At 35.5% G+C, this 16,740-nt stretch overlaps 1 protein-coding gene across 3 annotated transcripts in view; it reads right to left on the bottom strand.

Annotated features, from left to right (window-relative positions):
* Positions 1 to 16,740, bottom strand: part of vnd (ventral nervous system defective) — a 66,393-nt gene that overhangs the window by 48,382 nt on the left and 1,271 nt on the right. Inside the window, exon 2 of one of the 3 annotated variants that reach the window (XM_067778551.1) lies at positions 13,175 to 13,480. The exons of 1 other annotated variant lie outside the window; for it this stretch is intronic. In XM_067778551.1, coding sequence (XP_067634652.1) covers positions 13,175 to 13,299 — 125 coding nt within the window. In that variant the 5' untranslated portion in view covers positions 13,300 to 13,480. The remainder of the gene's footprint in view (positions 1 to 13,174; positions 13,481 to 16,740) is intronic. One more of the 3 variants, XM_067778552.1, reaches the window with a different exon arrangement.

The following is a 16,740-nucleotide window of genomic DNA, read 5'->3' as shown; positions in this document are numbered from 1 at the left end:
AGCTGGTTTGATAGATCGCCTTGTGGAGCGTGATTTTTGTTTGTCGTGAGATGACTTTGCTTTTCAATTGCCTACTCAGTCCAAAGTAGCACTTGTTGGTAAGTGTTGCTCTCCGTTTGATTTCTAAGTTGATATTGTTTTTACTGTTAATTATGGTAAGTGTAAATGAATATGGACAAAAGACAAATGTATGTATCTCCGAAAGTTGGAAACTTTTTCAGAAGTGAGAAAATTTGATTTCTGTTTTGCTCTCCATTTGCCCCTTCTGCTCTTAGCCTAAAATTGTTGTCAGTTTAAGGTTCCATTTCCCATTTTCCCTTTTCTAGTATACATTCACTTCTGAATTGAATTTTCTCTTTTTTGAAAACTACTTCTACCTTTCTGAAATAGATTTGCCTTTTTATTTACAATTGTCTCTTTCTAAGTTCTACTTGCAAATGCATTTGATTTTAGTTCTGAATTTCATTTGCTTTTTTCTGAAAAATATTTTCCTTTTCGGAAACAAGTTTGCGTTTTTCTCAAATACATTCACCCTTCTCCCAAATAGATTTATCCTTTTCCCAATTAGATTTGCTCTTTTTAACACTCTTATATTAGATTCACTTGTATGTGTGGTTGTTTGTAACTCTCTAGGCAAGGCGCACAAAGGAGAGTTAGACCCATCTAGCGGCAATTATTGAAGCGGTGAAATAACTCGCTACAAAACGAGTTGTGCTTAATAGCGGATACACGAACCTCGTGCTACGGTGCTAGCTATCAACATCAAATATCTAAGTGGATTGTAGATGCTAAAACGGCACCACATTCGCGTGTTTTTTAGTTTTTTAAACTATATTTATATTATTTTAAATTATATTTGTTTTATTTCTCCAAAATCGGAATTTTATTTGCTTTTTTCGGAAAAAAAATTTTTTTTTTAAATTCATTTTCTTATTTCTGGATTTTGCTCTATCCAGAAACTCATTTGATCAATTTTAAATTTCAATCGCACTTTTCTGTAATAAATTTTACCTGTTCTAGAACATATTTGCTCTCCTCCCAAATACACTTGGAAAAGTTGAAGTTCGCGTTGCTTCTAAGGGTTCCAGTTGTAGGCCAGTATCCTACTTTCTGATTTGCTGATTTCCACTACAGGGTGGGTGCTCTTGCGGATTTTCAATTCTGTCTTTTATTTATTTCATTTCATTTGTGGCTGATTTTTTGTTTCTTATTTTATGTCATTTATTCCATTAGCCTTACTTTTCGCACATTAAAGTGCCGCTTGCCATTGTATGAGTTTTTCGGTCCCTCAGAGTGCCTTCTAATTCTTTTTAACACCAGCGCACCCTCACCATTTTCTGAAACTCCAGCTCGGGTTTATTTGATTTTTTATCTTTTGTTTATATGTTTTTATTGTTTATGGCTTTGCCTTAATTAGTTTTAATTTTTTTTAATTGTATGAGCTCAATACAGAATGGTTTAATCCGACTTTAAGTGGCCTAATCTAATTTTCAAAAGAAATAACTATTTGGGTATTTTTGCTTGGGAAAAACTTACTTTTGAAATAAAAAAGTTTTGAAAATAACTATTTGTTTACGGAAACTTGGTTTCAAGACAAAGATACCTGTTGGGCCAATGTGATATCAATAGTGACAGCTCTGCCCTTCTGTCCTTCCTTAATGGACCATGAAACCGAGCCATCGTGTTTGCTGGTTACAGCGTATAATTTTCCCGCATTGGGCGGAGACAAGGACTGTTAAGCAATCGAGAAGCATTGGTTGGAGTATCGATGTCGTGTGCCGGTTCTGGGTACGGTAGTGACAAATAAAGTATTACGACACTCTCTCTTTCTCACATTCATTGCGGTACAAATCATTTGTATAAGTTCTTCAATATACTGCCATCAAACAGTGGCCTGGGTTTACTCAGAGAAGTTTCGTTTTATTAACGCTGGACCAGATTTGCTAAGCTACAATACATTTGGGCTCCTATGCACATCGGGCTTAAGATTCCTCAATGAAGATGGCTGAGCGCCTGTTAGATTGCGATCCTTCTGCGTTGACCGACTGCGCACAGTACCCAGCAAAACTATGAATTCTCTAGCCCATTCTTTGCCCATTCTCTCCTCCGAACTCTAGTAAATACTATTTGGTCAAAACAAGAGATCGAAATATGATTGACCCAAAGTATAAGTAGCATAAAGATATCTAGTTTTCATCGCCCCGTGATCGCTCGATAGTTGTCTTAGGTGGTTCCAAAGTGAATCGACAGTCAGTTGATAAAAAATCTACAACGTTTAGGACATTTTTAACAGGTCGCTGGAAGTTTAGAGATGCTTCAATTTGATGCTAAAGGATATGTTGGCGTACACAATAACTTGGGTGTGATCCCATAATAGAAGGAAGTCGATCCCTTCTAGATTGATGCTGCAAAGTGCATGTCTTAAGACATTATAGTCGCTTTAGCTTGAAATAACTGTTCTAAATATTTGCCAAATATAGCTTCTGAAAATCCACCCAACATCGTTTAGCCCAGTATTTGGGTTCAAATAAGGTCCTTGGCTAGAAATCGTGTAGTTTTTACGAGAAATCAGTTATTTGAGCAATTATCTGATATATCAACATCTGTGGTGACAACATAGCAGCTGGTTACCATATGCATATCTGTTTAGACTATAGGTGTTGGGTAGGATGAAAGATAATCCAATCCCGTATCTGAACTACGCTTGGGTTTTGTGCAACTTCTACTGCGATTTGGTATGTGCTAAGATCTATTCAAATCTTCGACTACAAAAAAATTTGTTTCACATTGGTCTCGTATTAAATTTTCTCGCAGCACATAGCCTCGACGGGTTTTGTTTATCTAAGAAGGCCCCAGGATATTGTCAATTTCGTGAGGTAATGTTTTTCCGACAGATGGGTTTACTTAATATGTAGGTAGACCCAAGGACACTGGTATTGGAGGCTAGCATTTTCTAGTTACAGGCACTATTAAGCTTCATTGGTAGTGCTTCAAATATGATGTGTTCTGAGAAAGCAAACAAGAGCTCCACTTTGGTTAGGTAAATTTCAGTCATGCCCTTTAGACACATGAAATCTTTTACGAATATTCGATATTCGCCACCCTCAAGCTTTAATCTCCTCACCGAGCCACCGACAGCGCCGGATTATGTGAATTTTTGTTTTTGAATTCTGGCTGGGCTTTAAATTGTCACAAGAAAAATAAGTGATCTGGAGATGTTGCTGAATAGAAGAACTGCTTAACTACAAGAAGGAAGAGAGGTAGGGGAGAGAGAGTGAGAATCAAAAGAGTTGGAACGGGGAGGGAATATGGAAAAATCTCCCTTTCAAGTTTATTTTAAGGTCAAACAAGGCAGGACAACATCTGCCTACCACGCGAAAACTAATGCTTTAGCTTCTGACGGCTGTTAGCTGATACGAGTTGAACGCTGTTGTCATGTCTCAAATGAAGCAAATAACTTTCGTCACAACAATAAAAACCTGGTATTTGGTGCAGTGCCTTACGTTGAAGACATGATGATAATCTAAATGGGGGACGCAGTCTGTCTATTACATGGGTCGTATTCAAGCAGCTACTAGGAAATTTCACCAATCCAGTGTCTAGTGCCACAGCTTGTCCATTGAACTAGTTTGCAGCTAGGGATTTAACGAATCAAGGGACTCTCATGCAACGCACCTACTGAGTTGGACTCATTTATAAATAGGGAACTCCAACAGCCACATGCCCGGACTAAGTTTCTCTTCAGGGAACCTTTGTTGTATGTTCTATCAGCTGCCGGAGGATGGCCGTTACCAGGCTCCAATCATTACTGACTCTTTACCGCAACTAAGCACTAGATTCGAGCATTTTTTTTTTGATAGTTTAGAAGACTAATGTGCCCAGAAGGAACTTCCATACACAAAATATGTATACTTATACTTCATATATACTTCACCATCTCCGACAATTAACTCAAGAACCTTCTTTTTGTAATTCGAGTGTTCAATTTTACCGAAAATTTACTCTGTCGACGCTTCTGATGATTGAAGAGCTCTCAACATTTCCATAAACAGCAGTATTTAATTATCCTGTGAGTGACGTCCCACTTACCTTGGTTAGGTTAGGTTAGGTTGAACTGGCCGGTCAATAAAGACCTCACATAGACTGAATGTGTCCAGAGTGTTACCAGAATTTGTTTGACGACCAAACGGAAGAACGTCAATCAGGTGCCAGGACATATATTATAGAAAAACTCCATCCTCTTGGCAAATACTAGCGGTTTTCTGGGACCCATCTTAATTGCTGCATCAAGATCTGACAACTCTGCCGCCCTTAATAGCTGGATCCTTGACCTGGCGAGCGCAGGACATGAACAAAGAACGTGCTCAACCGTTTCTTCCTGCAGCTCACACTTCCTACACTTGCTGGTACTGACGAGGCCTAACTTATAAGCATGTGACGCCATAAGGTAGTGTCCAGTTAGTATGCCAATCGTGAGTCTTAAGCCTTCTTTCTTCAGAGATATGAGCCACTTTGTGAGTCTAATATCGTAGGCTTTGCACATGATCTTAGAAATTTTGCAGCCCCGCGCTTTTGTCCACGCCTGCTTGATGGATCATATGCAACTCCTGTCTCGTTTTGATTTCTCCCAAACGTATTGGGCGTCTATCGTCGACTCAGCGAGTGTTGCATCATCCTTTACCAACTAATCGGCCCTTTCGTTACCTTCTATCCCTTTATGACCGGGAACCCAGTAAATATGTATGGTCCGGCCTGAGCGAAGTTTTCCCAATGCTTCTTGGCATTCCAGAACACTTCCTGATGAAGTACCCTTTTAGATTATTGCCTTGATCGCAGCGTGACTATCCTTATATAAATTGACTCGACTGCAGCTTAAGCACGCTTCCTCCAGAATTTCTGTTGCTTTCTTCACTGCTATAATTTCCGCTTGAAAAACTCCGCAGTAATCTGGCAGCCTGTAGGATTTACTTATTTCTGGGTCGACACAGTAAACAACAGACCCAACCCCTTCCATTAATTTGGAACCATCCGTATACACGTGTATAGCATGTTCTGCCATTTCTGTACCCCGGCACCAACCCTCCGGCTCAGCTGTGACCCCAATATTTCTTTCGAAGCTCAGGCACAGGGCCATATATTCCGTTTGCCCGATATTAAATGGCGCTATACTGCTGTGGTCATCAGGCCTGCACTCCAGCTGCCCGAGGCTTTAAGCCTTGTTGCCGTTGCTAACGCGATGTTTTTGGCCGTTAGGTCTGCAGGCGGGATATGTAGAATGGCATGCAATGCTGCTGTAGGGGTAGTCTTTAAGGCTCCCGTTATGCTAATCATTGATACTCTGCATATCCTCTCAAGTTTTTTGGTATACGTACTTTTTTGTGTGGCTGTCCACCAAACAAGAACCCCATAGTAAAGTATGGGTTTGACAATTGCCGCTTGCCTGGGCTTAACGGAAAAAAATGTCCTTCACTTACGACAGTCTGGTCAACTTGCCTGGGCTCAACTCAGTTTTAGAACTGTTCATCTAGAAAGATAACTCGAAATGCATTGTGTATTGATTTTTTAATTACAACAACAACTTCGACTTAACTTCATATATGACTTAGAGAGTTTTTAAAAGTTGATTGTATCACACAAATTGTACTCACTGACCTCAGTTAGAACATTGAGAGCTTGCCTAAACTGCCAATGTTCCTACCTACCCTAATATTTATATTCTAACATCAAACACACATCAGTCACTCATTCTCGATCTCACTCGCTCTCACTTCAATCCTTTCGTTTCGGTAATCACAAGTATTTGTCATAGCCGATTTGTCGCAGCTCAACAACAACTTCCTGCTTTACTAGACTTTTTTTATTACTTTACATTAGAAAATTTTAATAGGAACCAATCCCTTCTTTGCATGCTTCTTTTTTATGAGCATTTCCTTCTTTAACTCACTGCATCTCTGCTGGCCTATGTGTATGCGTGTGTGTGTATGAGTATTCTTTTGTATACGACTTGCATCCGGTTAAACGAAGAAATAAAATCACGCGGAAATCATTTAACTCATTTGTTGTCAATGATATTTGCTTTTAGTTTTTTCTTTTACTTGTTGTTGTTGTTCACACAGAAGTTTTTTAAATCCCACCTCCCTTTCTCATGCCTCTTCCTCAACTCTTTCGCTCTTCCTTTAACCAAATCATTTCCTGCTCGTCTGTCGGCTGATTCTTATTTATTGCATTTTTATTACAGAAATTGTCGAGAGTTGTCCACGACGAGGGTTAGCTTAACGCCAAATTTCATAAGTCTGCTTGCACTTCCAACTTCCCTACTTTCACACCTTCCTTCTACAGCCCAAGGCTTTTGTAGTCATAGCCGTCGCTATGACTAGTTTTCTAATTCCTCTCTAACAGCATACGAAATTCTCCACGCCCATCAAGTTGAAGTATCTAAATCCGTCTTAACTTTTTTCGTTTGGAGATTTGATGCCTTTTTTGAGTTTCCTTTTTAAGGATTTGGCGTATGAATAATATGAGTTAATTTTTCAATGTCTTAAGTAGGGAACTTGTTTTTAAAAGTATTTGTATTGTGATTTGATATTCTTCTTTATCTTTGAGAAAAAATAATTGCCCTTCTTTCCGAATCAAAGTGAAGTCTCTCAGTGGCAGTGCTAAAGAGCTTGGGTGGGAATTTTTACAAGCTCTCAACGAGCTACGAACATTTGCACCGAAATATCTGGATTTTTTTTAACAGAATATCTGCTCTGCGACGGCTATAAATGCGTCGGCAGTGATTTTGCAAATACTCCGAGTGTATTTCTGCCAAGAAAAGCTTCTTAATGAAAACTCATCTGCCTTGCAGTAGGCCATAGACCAAAAACTGAAGGTACCGACATAAAGCCTTAAACCCCATCCTAGATGAGGAAGGTAAGACGCACGCAATTCTGCGATATGTATACCTCTTTCACAAAAATCATATACCTGATCATAGCGAAGGTTGCACAGACCAACAACTAGTGATCATTTGATTTTCTTCACTCAGGTCGGGAAGAGCAGACCGAACTTACTGTCAGTTGTGTATTCGGTAATGCACAGCCATCCTAAAGATGGAAGTACAGAAAAATAAGAATTTACACTTCTCTTTATAGATACCTGATCCTGGTGAAGGAGGACGCACAAAATGCTTAGTCATTTCATCCTCCTCTAAAAAAAAGCGCACTAGGGAGACATAACTTGCAGCGTGTTGAGTATTCGAAAGTATACCGGATGGGGTGGCTTTGTGCATATCCGCCAGTTTTAGTGTCCTCAAGGTATAAACGCAAAGCGTATACTTATGTCCCAAAAGCCTCTTACGGGACCCTAGCGAAGGGACTCTTTTCATTCTTGGATACATCTGTAAAGAAAATGATATCTGGTACCTTCTAGGGATTTTCTGGACTTCGTAATTGCTATGCTGTACTTTTTTCCAAAATTAACTCAGGTCATTACCGGATATCGTATACAATAACATAGCCCTTTAATTATCTTTATCTCAAAGTGTGCTTATGAAGTCATCTTCTATCATAAGTCAACCCTAGATAGAACATAAAGACTTAGGTTTACAACTCTAAGCAACGGAGGGTTGAGAACTTTTATTTGTACCAATCGTCTATCTCAGAAGGTTTTTCGAAAAAGGGGAATTTTGTGGCACTGGTATCAATACAACAGCATAAAGTTCCATGCAAAAGCTGCCGGAGACAGTGTTGAAGGCATAACAACTCCGTCCGTAAATGCGAGGTTATCGATGTTGATGGTCCTTTGCCTGATGCATATCCGATATATTCCGGCGACAAGCACCATTAACAAGCACCGCCCTCCCACTCACCAGATCCATGAGGAACTTGGGGTCGCCAGAGCCTCGGCTGTTAAAGAAACAGGATTCGCCACGGGTAGGTGAGGTATGAGCTGGAGAAGCTATAAATTGCGCTGGCAACCCCTTGAAAGGGTTGCGCTACACAACCAATTTAATCAATTTGGTATTTTAGTCGCCTCTTACGACAGGAATACCTGCCGCGAGAATATAATCTAAGCCCACTAACCCGCTGGGGCCAGCCTAATCTTATCCGCCATCGCCTGACTTAATTCGCGTGCTTTTTGTATTTTTTGCGCAGCACCATTCCACGGCTCAGCTATTGCAGCTCCAATACTAATCACTAATGAGTTCTCTGTTGCCTCTTCTATCGTCCACTGCTGCTCAAATATGGCCGACTGTTACCGTCAGCTCTCAAATACTCTTGCCGTCGTATACTGATAACACGTCTACTTTACGCTTTCCGACCCTTTTGGTACGCAAAGTTGCTGTACTTCCAGCACCTCAGGACATGTGTGTTTTGTGTAAACAATCTTAGTGAACTTATACTGTGATTGGTGATTGGATTGTGAATTGGTGGGTACTTTATTTCACTCTCGGTTGACTAAGTCTTCCCTCAGCCTTTTGATTTGATGAGGGTTAAGTGAATACTCATTTAGGAATATCTCAGGCGAATGGGAAGTTTAAAAAACTCAAGCTTCAGCCAAACTATCGACGCAATTTTCTTATCGACGCTTTTATTAGACATATAAATTTCATTACTTGGCTAAGAATTAAAGAACGTTAATGTTAAGCGAATGAAAATTTTGCATTTAAGCGTTTACTTGAAATTTGTACTATGAGGCCGAACCATATCTCATGTCAATTGGCATTTTACGCCAGCAATTCAATGTCTTCACTCGCACTTGTCGCCAAAGTGTGCTCAATTATTTTTTGGAGAGCCAAGCGAAACGTAAATGGGAATGAAAATGAGTGATAAGAAGTAAGGCTGAGTATTGAGCTCGGAAAGCGCTGATTTGCGTGACTTGGCGCCACTTTGTTATTTGCCATTTTAGTGCAATGAAATTTGAAGTTCGAAAATATAATTTTATTGCTGCAAATTTTTGAAGAGAGAGAGAGGGAGTAGAAAAAAAGGGAGTGGGGAAAATGCAAGCAATTGAAACAGAGTTGTGAAAGTAACTAAAATGTCTTTTATTTTTTTAGTATATTGGATTTAAGCGCCACTTTTCGCTTTGTTTAACGATTAATACTCTTTTTTGGTTTTGTTTTGGAAAAAAATAATTGTGTTTTTTGCATTTTGAAGCAAATGAGTTTTTCACTTCAGTTGAACGCAGTCGAGTGGTCTCCTCGACTTTTGCTGTTTTTTAATCCTGGGAATTTTCGCATATGTTCCAGAGTTGTTGTTGTTTTATTGGTATTATTATATCTATTTATAAGTTATATACTGTATAATTGTTGTTGCTATAGCAAGTGTATTGCATGTTTGAATTGCGTTAAGAAACGCGAAAAATATTTGTGGAAAAAGAGAGTAAAAAAAAAAAAAAAAATGGAAAAATAAAAGAGGTTAACAAATTTGGTAAAAGTAGTAAATAATCAAAAATTGTGAAAAAATTGTCATGAACTGCGAGCCTGTCAATCAAAAAGGGGCACAACTTTCTCCACGGGTGACTATCTTGGTGATGAGCAGGAAATAAACGATTGTACGATTTTAGCTTCGTAACATGACGTGATTGTCATTTAAGTAGTTTTTCCCGCTCACACTCCTACATCCTCTCTCACTGCGTCTTTCTATTTTCACGACATTTAAATTGATATTTTCATATGGCAAGAGTGGAAGCTTTCTTGCCAACTTTCTACGTTGACTTTTTTATTAACTTTTTTTGGTATTAATTTTTATTTGTTTTTGTTGCATTTTACTGTCACAATTATACCGTAAACAGCGCATTTTTTCCAAAAGCATCTGCTCAAAGTTTGTTGCGTGTGTGTGTAAGCTTGCTTGTGTGTGTTTGATATGAGTATCCTTATGAGTTGTTTTGACACACCTGCCCTCGCTGTTCATTCATTTGGGGTTTTTCTATTTTTGACATTATGACATTTAATATGTCTTTTGCTGCAGTTTGTGTTGTTGTTGTTTATTGAAAGTTACTTTCTTTGTTTATTTTTTTTTCTACACTTTTCGAGTGTCATCATTGTCGCTTTATTATTATTTATTATGGGAAAATAACAATGCAAATGCAAGGAGCCAATTGAAGAAATTTTGCCCCTTCCTTATGATTTTTGTTAATATGTAGGCTAGGTGAGGTTGAATTGGCCGGTCAATAAATACCTCACATAGACTTGCTGACTCTGACCCCCTAGTAGCTGTAGCCTTGAACTCGCGAGCGCAGGACACGAACACACAACGTGATCAACCGTTTTTTCCTGCAGCTTGAACGTCCTTACTGACGAGGCCTAACTTATAAGCATGTGACGCCAGAAGGAAGAATGATATGAGAAACTTTGTGAGTCTTACGTCGTAGGATTTGCTTCTGCCCTTGCCTTTCATGCTTGATGTATTATATGCAACTCCTGTCTCCTTTTTATTTCTCCAAAACGGACTGGGACGTCTGCGGTCGATTCATTGAGTGCGCACCCTCTTTTGCCAACTCATCGGCCTTTTCGTTACCCCTATCCCTTATGACTGAAAAACCAGTATAGATGTATGATCCGGCCCAAGCGAAGTCTCTCCAATGCTAATTTTCTTTCCAAGATCTTTTCTTTTGAGGTACTGTTTGAGATTATTGCCCTGATCGTCGCCTGACTATCAATATATACATATATTGAAGCGACTGCACGCACGCTCCCTCCAGAATTTCTGTTGCTTTCTTCCAGGATTCCCGTTATGCTAATCATTATAATCTGCATACTTCTAGAAGAAATTATTCATTCAGATCCACGCGAGCCTTACTGTATAATTCGTGACAGCTCTTTTATGAGCACATCATGTCAGTGCACAAATATTCACGCCGCCAACAAAGCCCTCAAGTCATCTGACTGCAGTACTTGGAAAAGAGATAAAGTGACAATATAAATCAGCTACTAAGCCAATTTTTAACTCTACACTTTTGGCCTATGCGGATAGATACGTTAACGGACCTCTGCTAAACTTCTATCGTAACACACGGGACACAAGATACTTTTAATCAGACGTTTGCGGATCTTTCTGGAATCAAACGAAATGCTCTATATCAATGTCAATCGATGTAGATGACAATGTAACAAGTGAGATGATCTGAAAGGTTCGACATGGTTACATGAAATCACCCTTTTAGCATTTGAGATATTACCATGAGGTGTCAGCGTATCTGATCCATATCTGAAATAGGACTTTCACATCCCCAACATTGATATTTTTGCTTTTGCGAAGTATTTTTTCTGCTAAAACAACAATAACAGGACTGAGCTAATATTCACAGTTCATGCAGAGTCCAATTCCAAAAGATTATACTGCGTAGAAACAGATTACAAAAGATCGAAGTAATAACTTCGATTCTATTGTCATAAGGCCGACATATCTCCAAATAGTCAAATTTTTAATAAATGATTTCGTTAGGAAATTACTACATTATTCTTTTGTCAGAGACATGAGCCAAATCACAGGCCGCTGAATCATCAGCTTGATTAACCAGCCCTTTATCTGTATTGAAGGTGCCATAAGTTGTGTTATCAGAATTGCTTTGCCTTCAGCAGCGAAAGAGACCTAGCAAAAATAGGAAAGGGAAACCCCGCTGAGCTGAACCAAGACAAAGTGACCTTAGCAAATATGAAAGGCATCGATAGAGAAAAAAATCATCAAAGGTTTAAATAGATTAAAATTTATATGAAAACAATTCTCTAAGGGCTTGTAGGATCTTGACTTTGGGCTGCCCATGTATTAAGAACCCTTTGGTGATATATTAACTGTACAAAGCTATTGTATTCTATAAAATTCCCGATTGTCTGCCAAAGAATGCAAAAAATAAAAAGACGTAACAATAACTCCACTTCGAGAGCATTGATTGCGTTCACAAGATGCAATTTATTTAGAAATCCTTGGTCTTAGTTTTATGCGACGAGTTTTACGTTCCACTCCATCCATCTTTGGGGTAAGTTAGGCCCGAGGTGATAAAAATAATGACTAGTAAAATAGATTATATCCTAGAATAATTTTTATGCTTTATGATTAGATAGAAACAGTTGGAATTAAAAGAGAGCTTTTAATATTGAAGCTTCCCAAAAGCTTATTTTCAAACCAAAGTTATTGCTTTATGAACTAAAATTGGTTTCTATACCTTCGACACTACACTTTTATTCAGTTTATTCAGTCTATGATTTACGTCTTACAGACTAGATATAGAAATTATAAAAAAAGTAAAAAAAAATATAATATGCATTGATGCAAGTATATATATAATAATAGAAAAAAGTTAAACTATGTATCTAAATGTAAATGTAAAAGTATTTGGGACTTGAAAAAATCCCTCGACTGAGAGAAATCAATATTTAGCCATCACGAAAGTTTATTGAATTCTGCTAGAGAGCGAAGAATAGGATCGAAATAGGTCAAATAAAAAGGTAGGGAAAAACGAAGTAATCTACTGGGCACATTGAACGTGATTTTGCCGAGCAGGTCAGGGCAGTTTACCGAACCTGCCACGAGATCAAACACGAACATAAGCCCGTGCAGGGTTCTTCTAGAGTGCAGGGGTTGTAGGTTAATCAACGAACACGAGACACATAAGAAGGCAGCGGAAACCAAACAAAACAAACCGAACAAATTTCCTTTTCCTTTGAACCCTTTCAATTTTAGCCGCATGACAGCTGTAAATAGGGTTCCAAATAATAGAAGCATACTCGAGCTTTGAGCGAACCAAGGAAATATATAAAGTCTTCCTGGTATAGGGATCCTTAAAGTCCTTAGCATAACGACGCAGGAAAGCCAGGTTTCTATAAGCTTTCGGAAGAACATAACAAATATGATTAACAAAGGAAAAATTAGTATCAAATACAACACCAAGATCAACAAATTCATTGACTGCATTCAAGCGACTGCTTTCTAAATAGAAATGTGAAACAAAATTATTACTGGACTTCGAGAAAGACATGTGAAAACATTTTTTAACGTTTAGGTAGAGCATGTTAGTATTAAGTCAACTGGATTATTCAGGTCACACTGCAAAAGGAAAACATCTTTCCTACGAAAGATCTTCAGGTCATCAGCATAAAGTAGAAAATTGGAAAACTGAAAGCACTTTTAGAAGAGTGTGTATCAGATCACCTGTTTGATCTTTTTTTTTTATAAAATTTTGCAAATGAACTTACTCATAATCTTGTTTAGTGTATTCATAATCCTGTTGCATGCAATAATCCTGTTGATAAACATTTGTGTTGCTATAATAACCGTTGTAGTCATCATAATAGCTACAATTTGAATTATAATTGGCCATTTTGGTGGAAGAGCTGACGAAGATTGATTATAAATCAAAGAAATACACAGCACAATTTTTATTTTTGTTTTGCCTAATTATTTAAATTTTTGCATGGCATTCACTAAGCACTAATCACGATTAAAGTGTAAATGTGAAGATTTTCACTAACACAAGTTTTGGATGTTAAACTTCAGATTTGCTGTAATTTTTTAAATATTTGAATTAAATTTATAAGAAAGATTGCCGTACGAAAATTGCAATTAAAAATAATTTAGTTTTTGTCGATTTTTATTTTTTTAGTGCTGATTATTTTATACAAATATTTGTTGTAATTAATTTCTCGCGAAGCAAAAAAAATATACTGAATGTATGATATTTATATGAATCAGTTAATAATGCATGATTGATAGATGAATGCAGTGCTTGCAACAACAACTTATAGCTGCGACACATAAGCAGTTTTTCATATAGATGAGTTTAACACAAGCTTATGCATTATGAGTAGATTGCGCGTATTTTTATAAAGAACGGTAGAATGAGCGACACTGGTGCCATCTGATATTGAAAAGTAGCTATCTCCCAAATTTTGTCCCAAGCAAATCATAAGAAGAAGAATTTGACATTTGCTTTGGCTAAGGGTGTTGGCACACTTTGCAAGTGAAATTATTTTTCCCACTGGTTGGTAAATTTTCTAAAATTTTTCGCAATTAAAAACTGCAATATAGCAATCGATTACTACACAAAATATGTTAGCAAGTATTTTTGTTGTATAGGGAGAATGTTTATAACAGTGCTTCGAGAAATTTTGTATGTGAATGTGCAAGGCGTAATAAACTTCAATTGCCACGTCTGAAGTTCCTTCATATTTACAAACGCAACATCTTGGTTGATTGTGGCGATGTTATTGGAATGCATAAGCTTGTGTTAAACGCATCTACATTAAGGTCAAAAAGCACATTATTGATTTGAGTTGTTTTATGGAGGATTGCAAAGGCAATTGAAAGCAATCACTTTTTAATTATTAAAAATTAATTAGAATGATAAAAGAAGCTAGAATTAGTTAACTTAATTTAAATTTTATTTTTAATAAGTCACCAAAAGAAAGTGCAATAAAAAATTATTATACAAATCGCCGTCGGCAAAATGTTTTATACATGCGCATTTTTTATATTTTTTTGTTTCTGTACAAAATAATTAATTTATGATTTTAGCGCTGCGCAGACTTTAATCTTGGAGCATAAATTGCACTAATAATGATTACGTTGCGTAAAGTTTTAAAATGTGTGTGTTTTATGTGTCACTGATAGCTAAGATTAGCTACTCTGTTGCTAAATTCGTCGGTAATTTTTTTTAGATTTTTTAGTTTTTTGTTTTTGTTACTTTGAATTTGAATTACATAAGCTCTTTATTTGGTATACGAATTTTTAAAACTTGTTTCTGAGTTATAAGTAGTTGTAATTAACAGAGGAATGGAAAAAACTGGCGATTTATGCATTTATATATAAAACGAAATGGGTTAAGGCTTGTGCGCTTAATTGATTACTGAAAGTTTTGATTAAAAATTCAATCAAGTAATACATTCAATGAATAATCAAAATACGTTTTAAATAAGATTAACCAAAAAGCAAGTTATTTTTCATTTATCATCTATCTGAATAAAATGATTAATTGATTACTTAAACTTTTGATTAATCATGTCTACAATTATTTTCTCCAAATCTGAGCTAATCAGTTCATTCAAGTAATACAATCAATGACTAATCATGTAGTTTATCATTAATTATGTATCTAAATAAAATGATTTATTGATTACTTAAAATTTTGATTAATAATATCTACAATTAATCAATTTCCTCAATTTTGACTAATCAGCTCAATCAAGAAATACATTCAAGGACTAATAGTAATCCTTTTAATAACATTTATCAAAACGTATTTATGTATGCAAGTTTTTATTAATCATATATCTGAATAAAATGACTAATCAAATTTGCTACACAATCGACACTTTGTCAACTGCTATCACTGCGTTATTATTTTGCATTTATTAATTTGATATAATTTCCTTCTAAAGCACATACATGTACATATGTATGAACATGTATACCATGTTGGTTTTCTTCGATTTTTGCATTTTTTTTGTCATAAGAAATTTAAAATACGGATATTCGCGCAAAATGAGATATATTTGATAAAACAAATTAATCGAGTAATTTTTGGTTTTATTTATTTATTTATAAAAATTATAATCATATTAACTACTAATTGAATGGTTTTAACTTTAAGTATCACTTTAAGTCACGTTATAACAGGCTTGTTGTTTTGTGATTAATAATTATTTTATTTCAAAAAAGATTTGATTTATCAGTTAGTTCTGTTTTTAGTTTCGTGATTATTTGATTAGAGTCAACTTTGTTTAATAATCAAATAATTAGATTAAAAAGATACAAAAGCATAATGACTCTTAAATTTTTGCAAAAACAATTTTTGTTAAATTAAAATTTGTAACTTTTTCAATTTCATGAATCATATAGATATCTAATTGACTATCTATTATTATTTTCCACTTTTCCTTGCTACTGTATTTTCTATTGGCTAATATAATAATCATATATTCAGTAGCAAGGAAATAATGAATAATAATCATTTAATCAGTAAATTAGTTTTTTTTATTATTAATTTTTTCGATTTTTTTTAATTGTTTGATTAATAAAATAGAAGATAACTATGACTGCTTTAACATATAATTAAATGATTTGATTATTTGTGTTTTTAAATGCATTCATTTTATGATTAAACTAATTCAATGATTATTTCTTGCTAGACTCAAACATTTTCTTCTTACTTATTTATAATTAAAATAGTTTAATTATTATTTTTGTAATATTCTCAAAATCTGTCTCTTTATTTATTTGGACGTATTATCTGTTTTTGTAATGTTTAACGAAAGATTGATACAGATTATTGATTAGCGGTAATGCATTGGCAAATAATCAAAATAAATTAAGTAATAAAACATATGCAAGCTTTTAAAAAACTGTTTAGATGACTTAAATTACTACGATTTTTATTCATCAATTTATATATTGCAAATAACCATAGATATTTTGAGTATTTGTTCAACAAATATAATTAATTGATGGCTTCATGGAAATGTAATAAAAACTAGTGCAAGTATGAATATAATTAAAAACAATTGAATAATCAAATGAAACCCATTTCCGATTTTGATTTTTAATTGTTTGTTTAATACAATGGCAAATATTTGTGATTGTTTTTAAATTTTTTTATCAATGGATTTGTTTGATTATTTTACTCATATTTTCATTTTTAATTTTAAGTAATATTTAATTAACTCAATACTAATGATTCGATTTATTTTAAACAATAAAATAATCAAAAGAAGATGCTTGATAAAAAATGTATTTGCTTATTTTTGAAATTCAATTATAGAAAAAC

This window comes from Eurosta solidaginis, chromosome 4 (genome assembly GCF_040869045.1).
Source record: "Eurosta solidaginis isolate ZX-2024a chromosome 4, ASM4086904v1, whole genome shotgun sequence".
Lineage (NCBI taxonomy): Eukaryota > Metazoa > Arthropoda > Insecta > Diptera > Tephritidae > Eurosta > Eurosta solidaginis.
The sequence above is the reverse complement of the archived record's forward strand: the minus strand, read 5'-3'. Positions and strand labels throughout refer to the sequence as shown.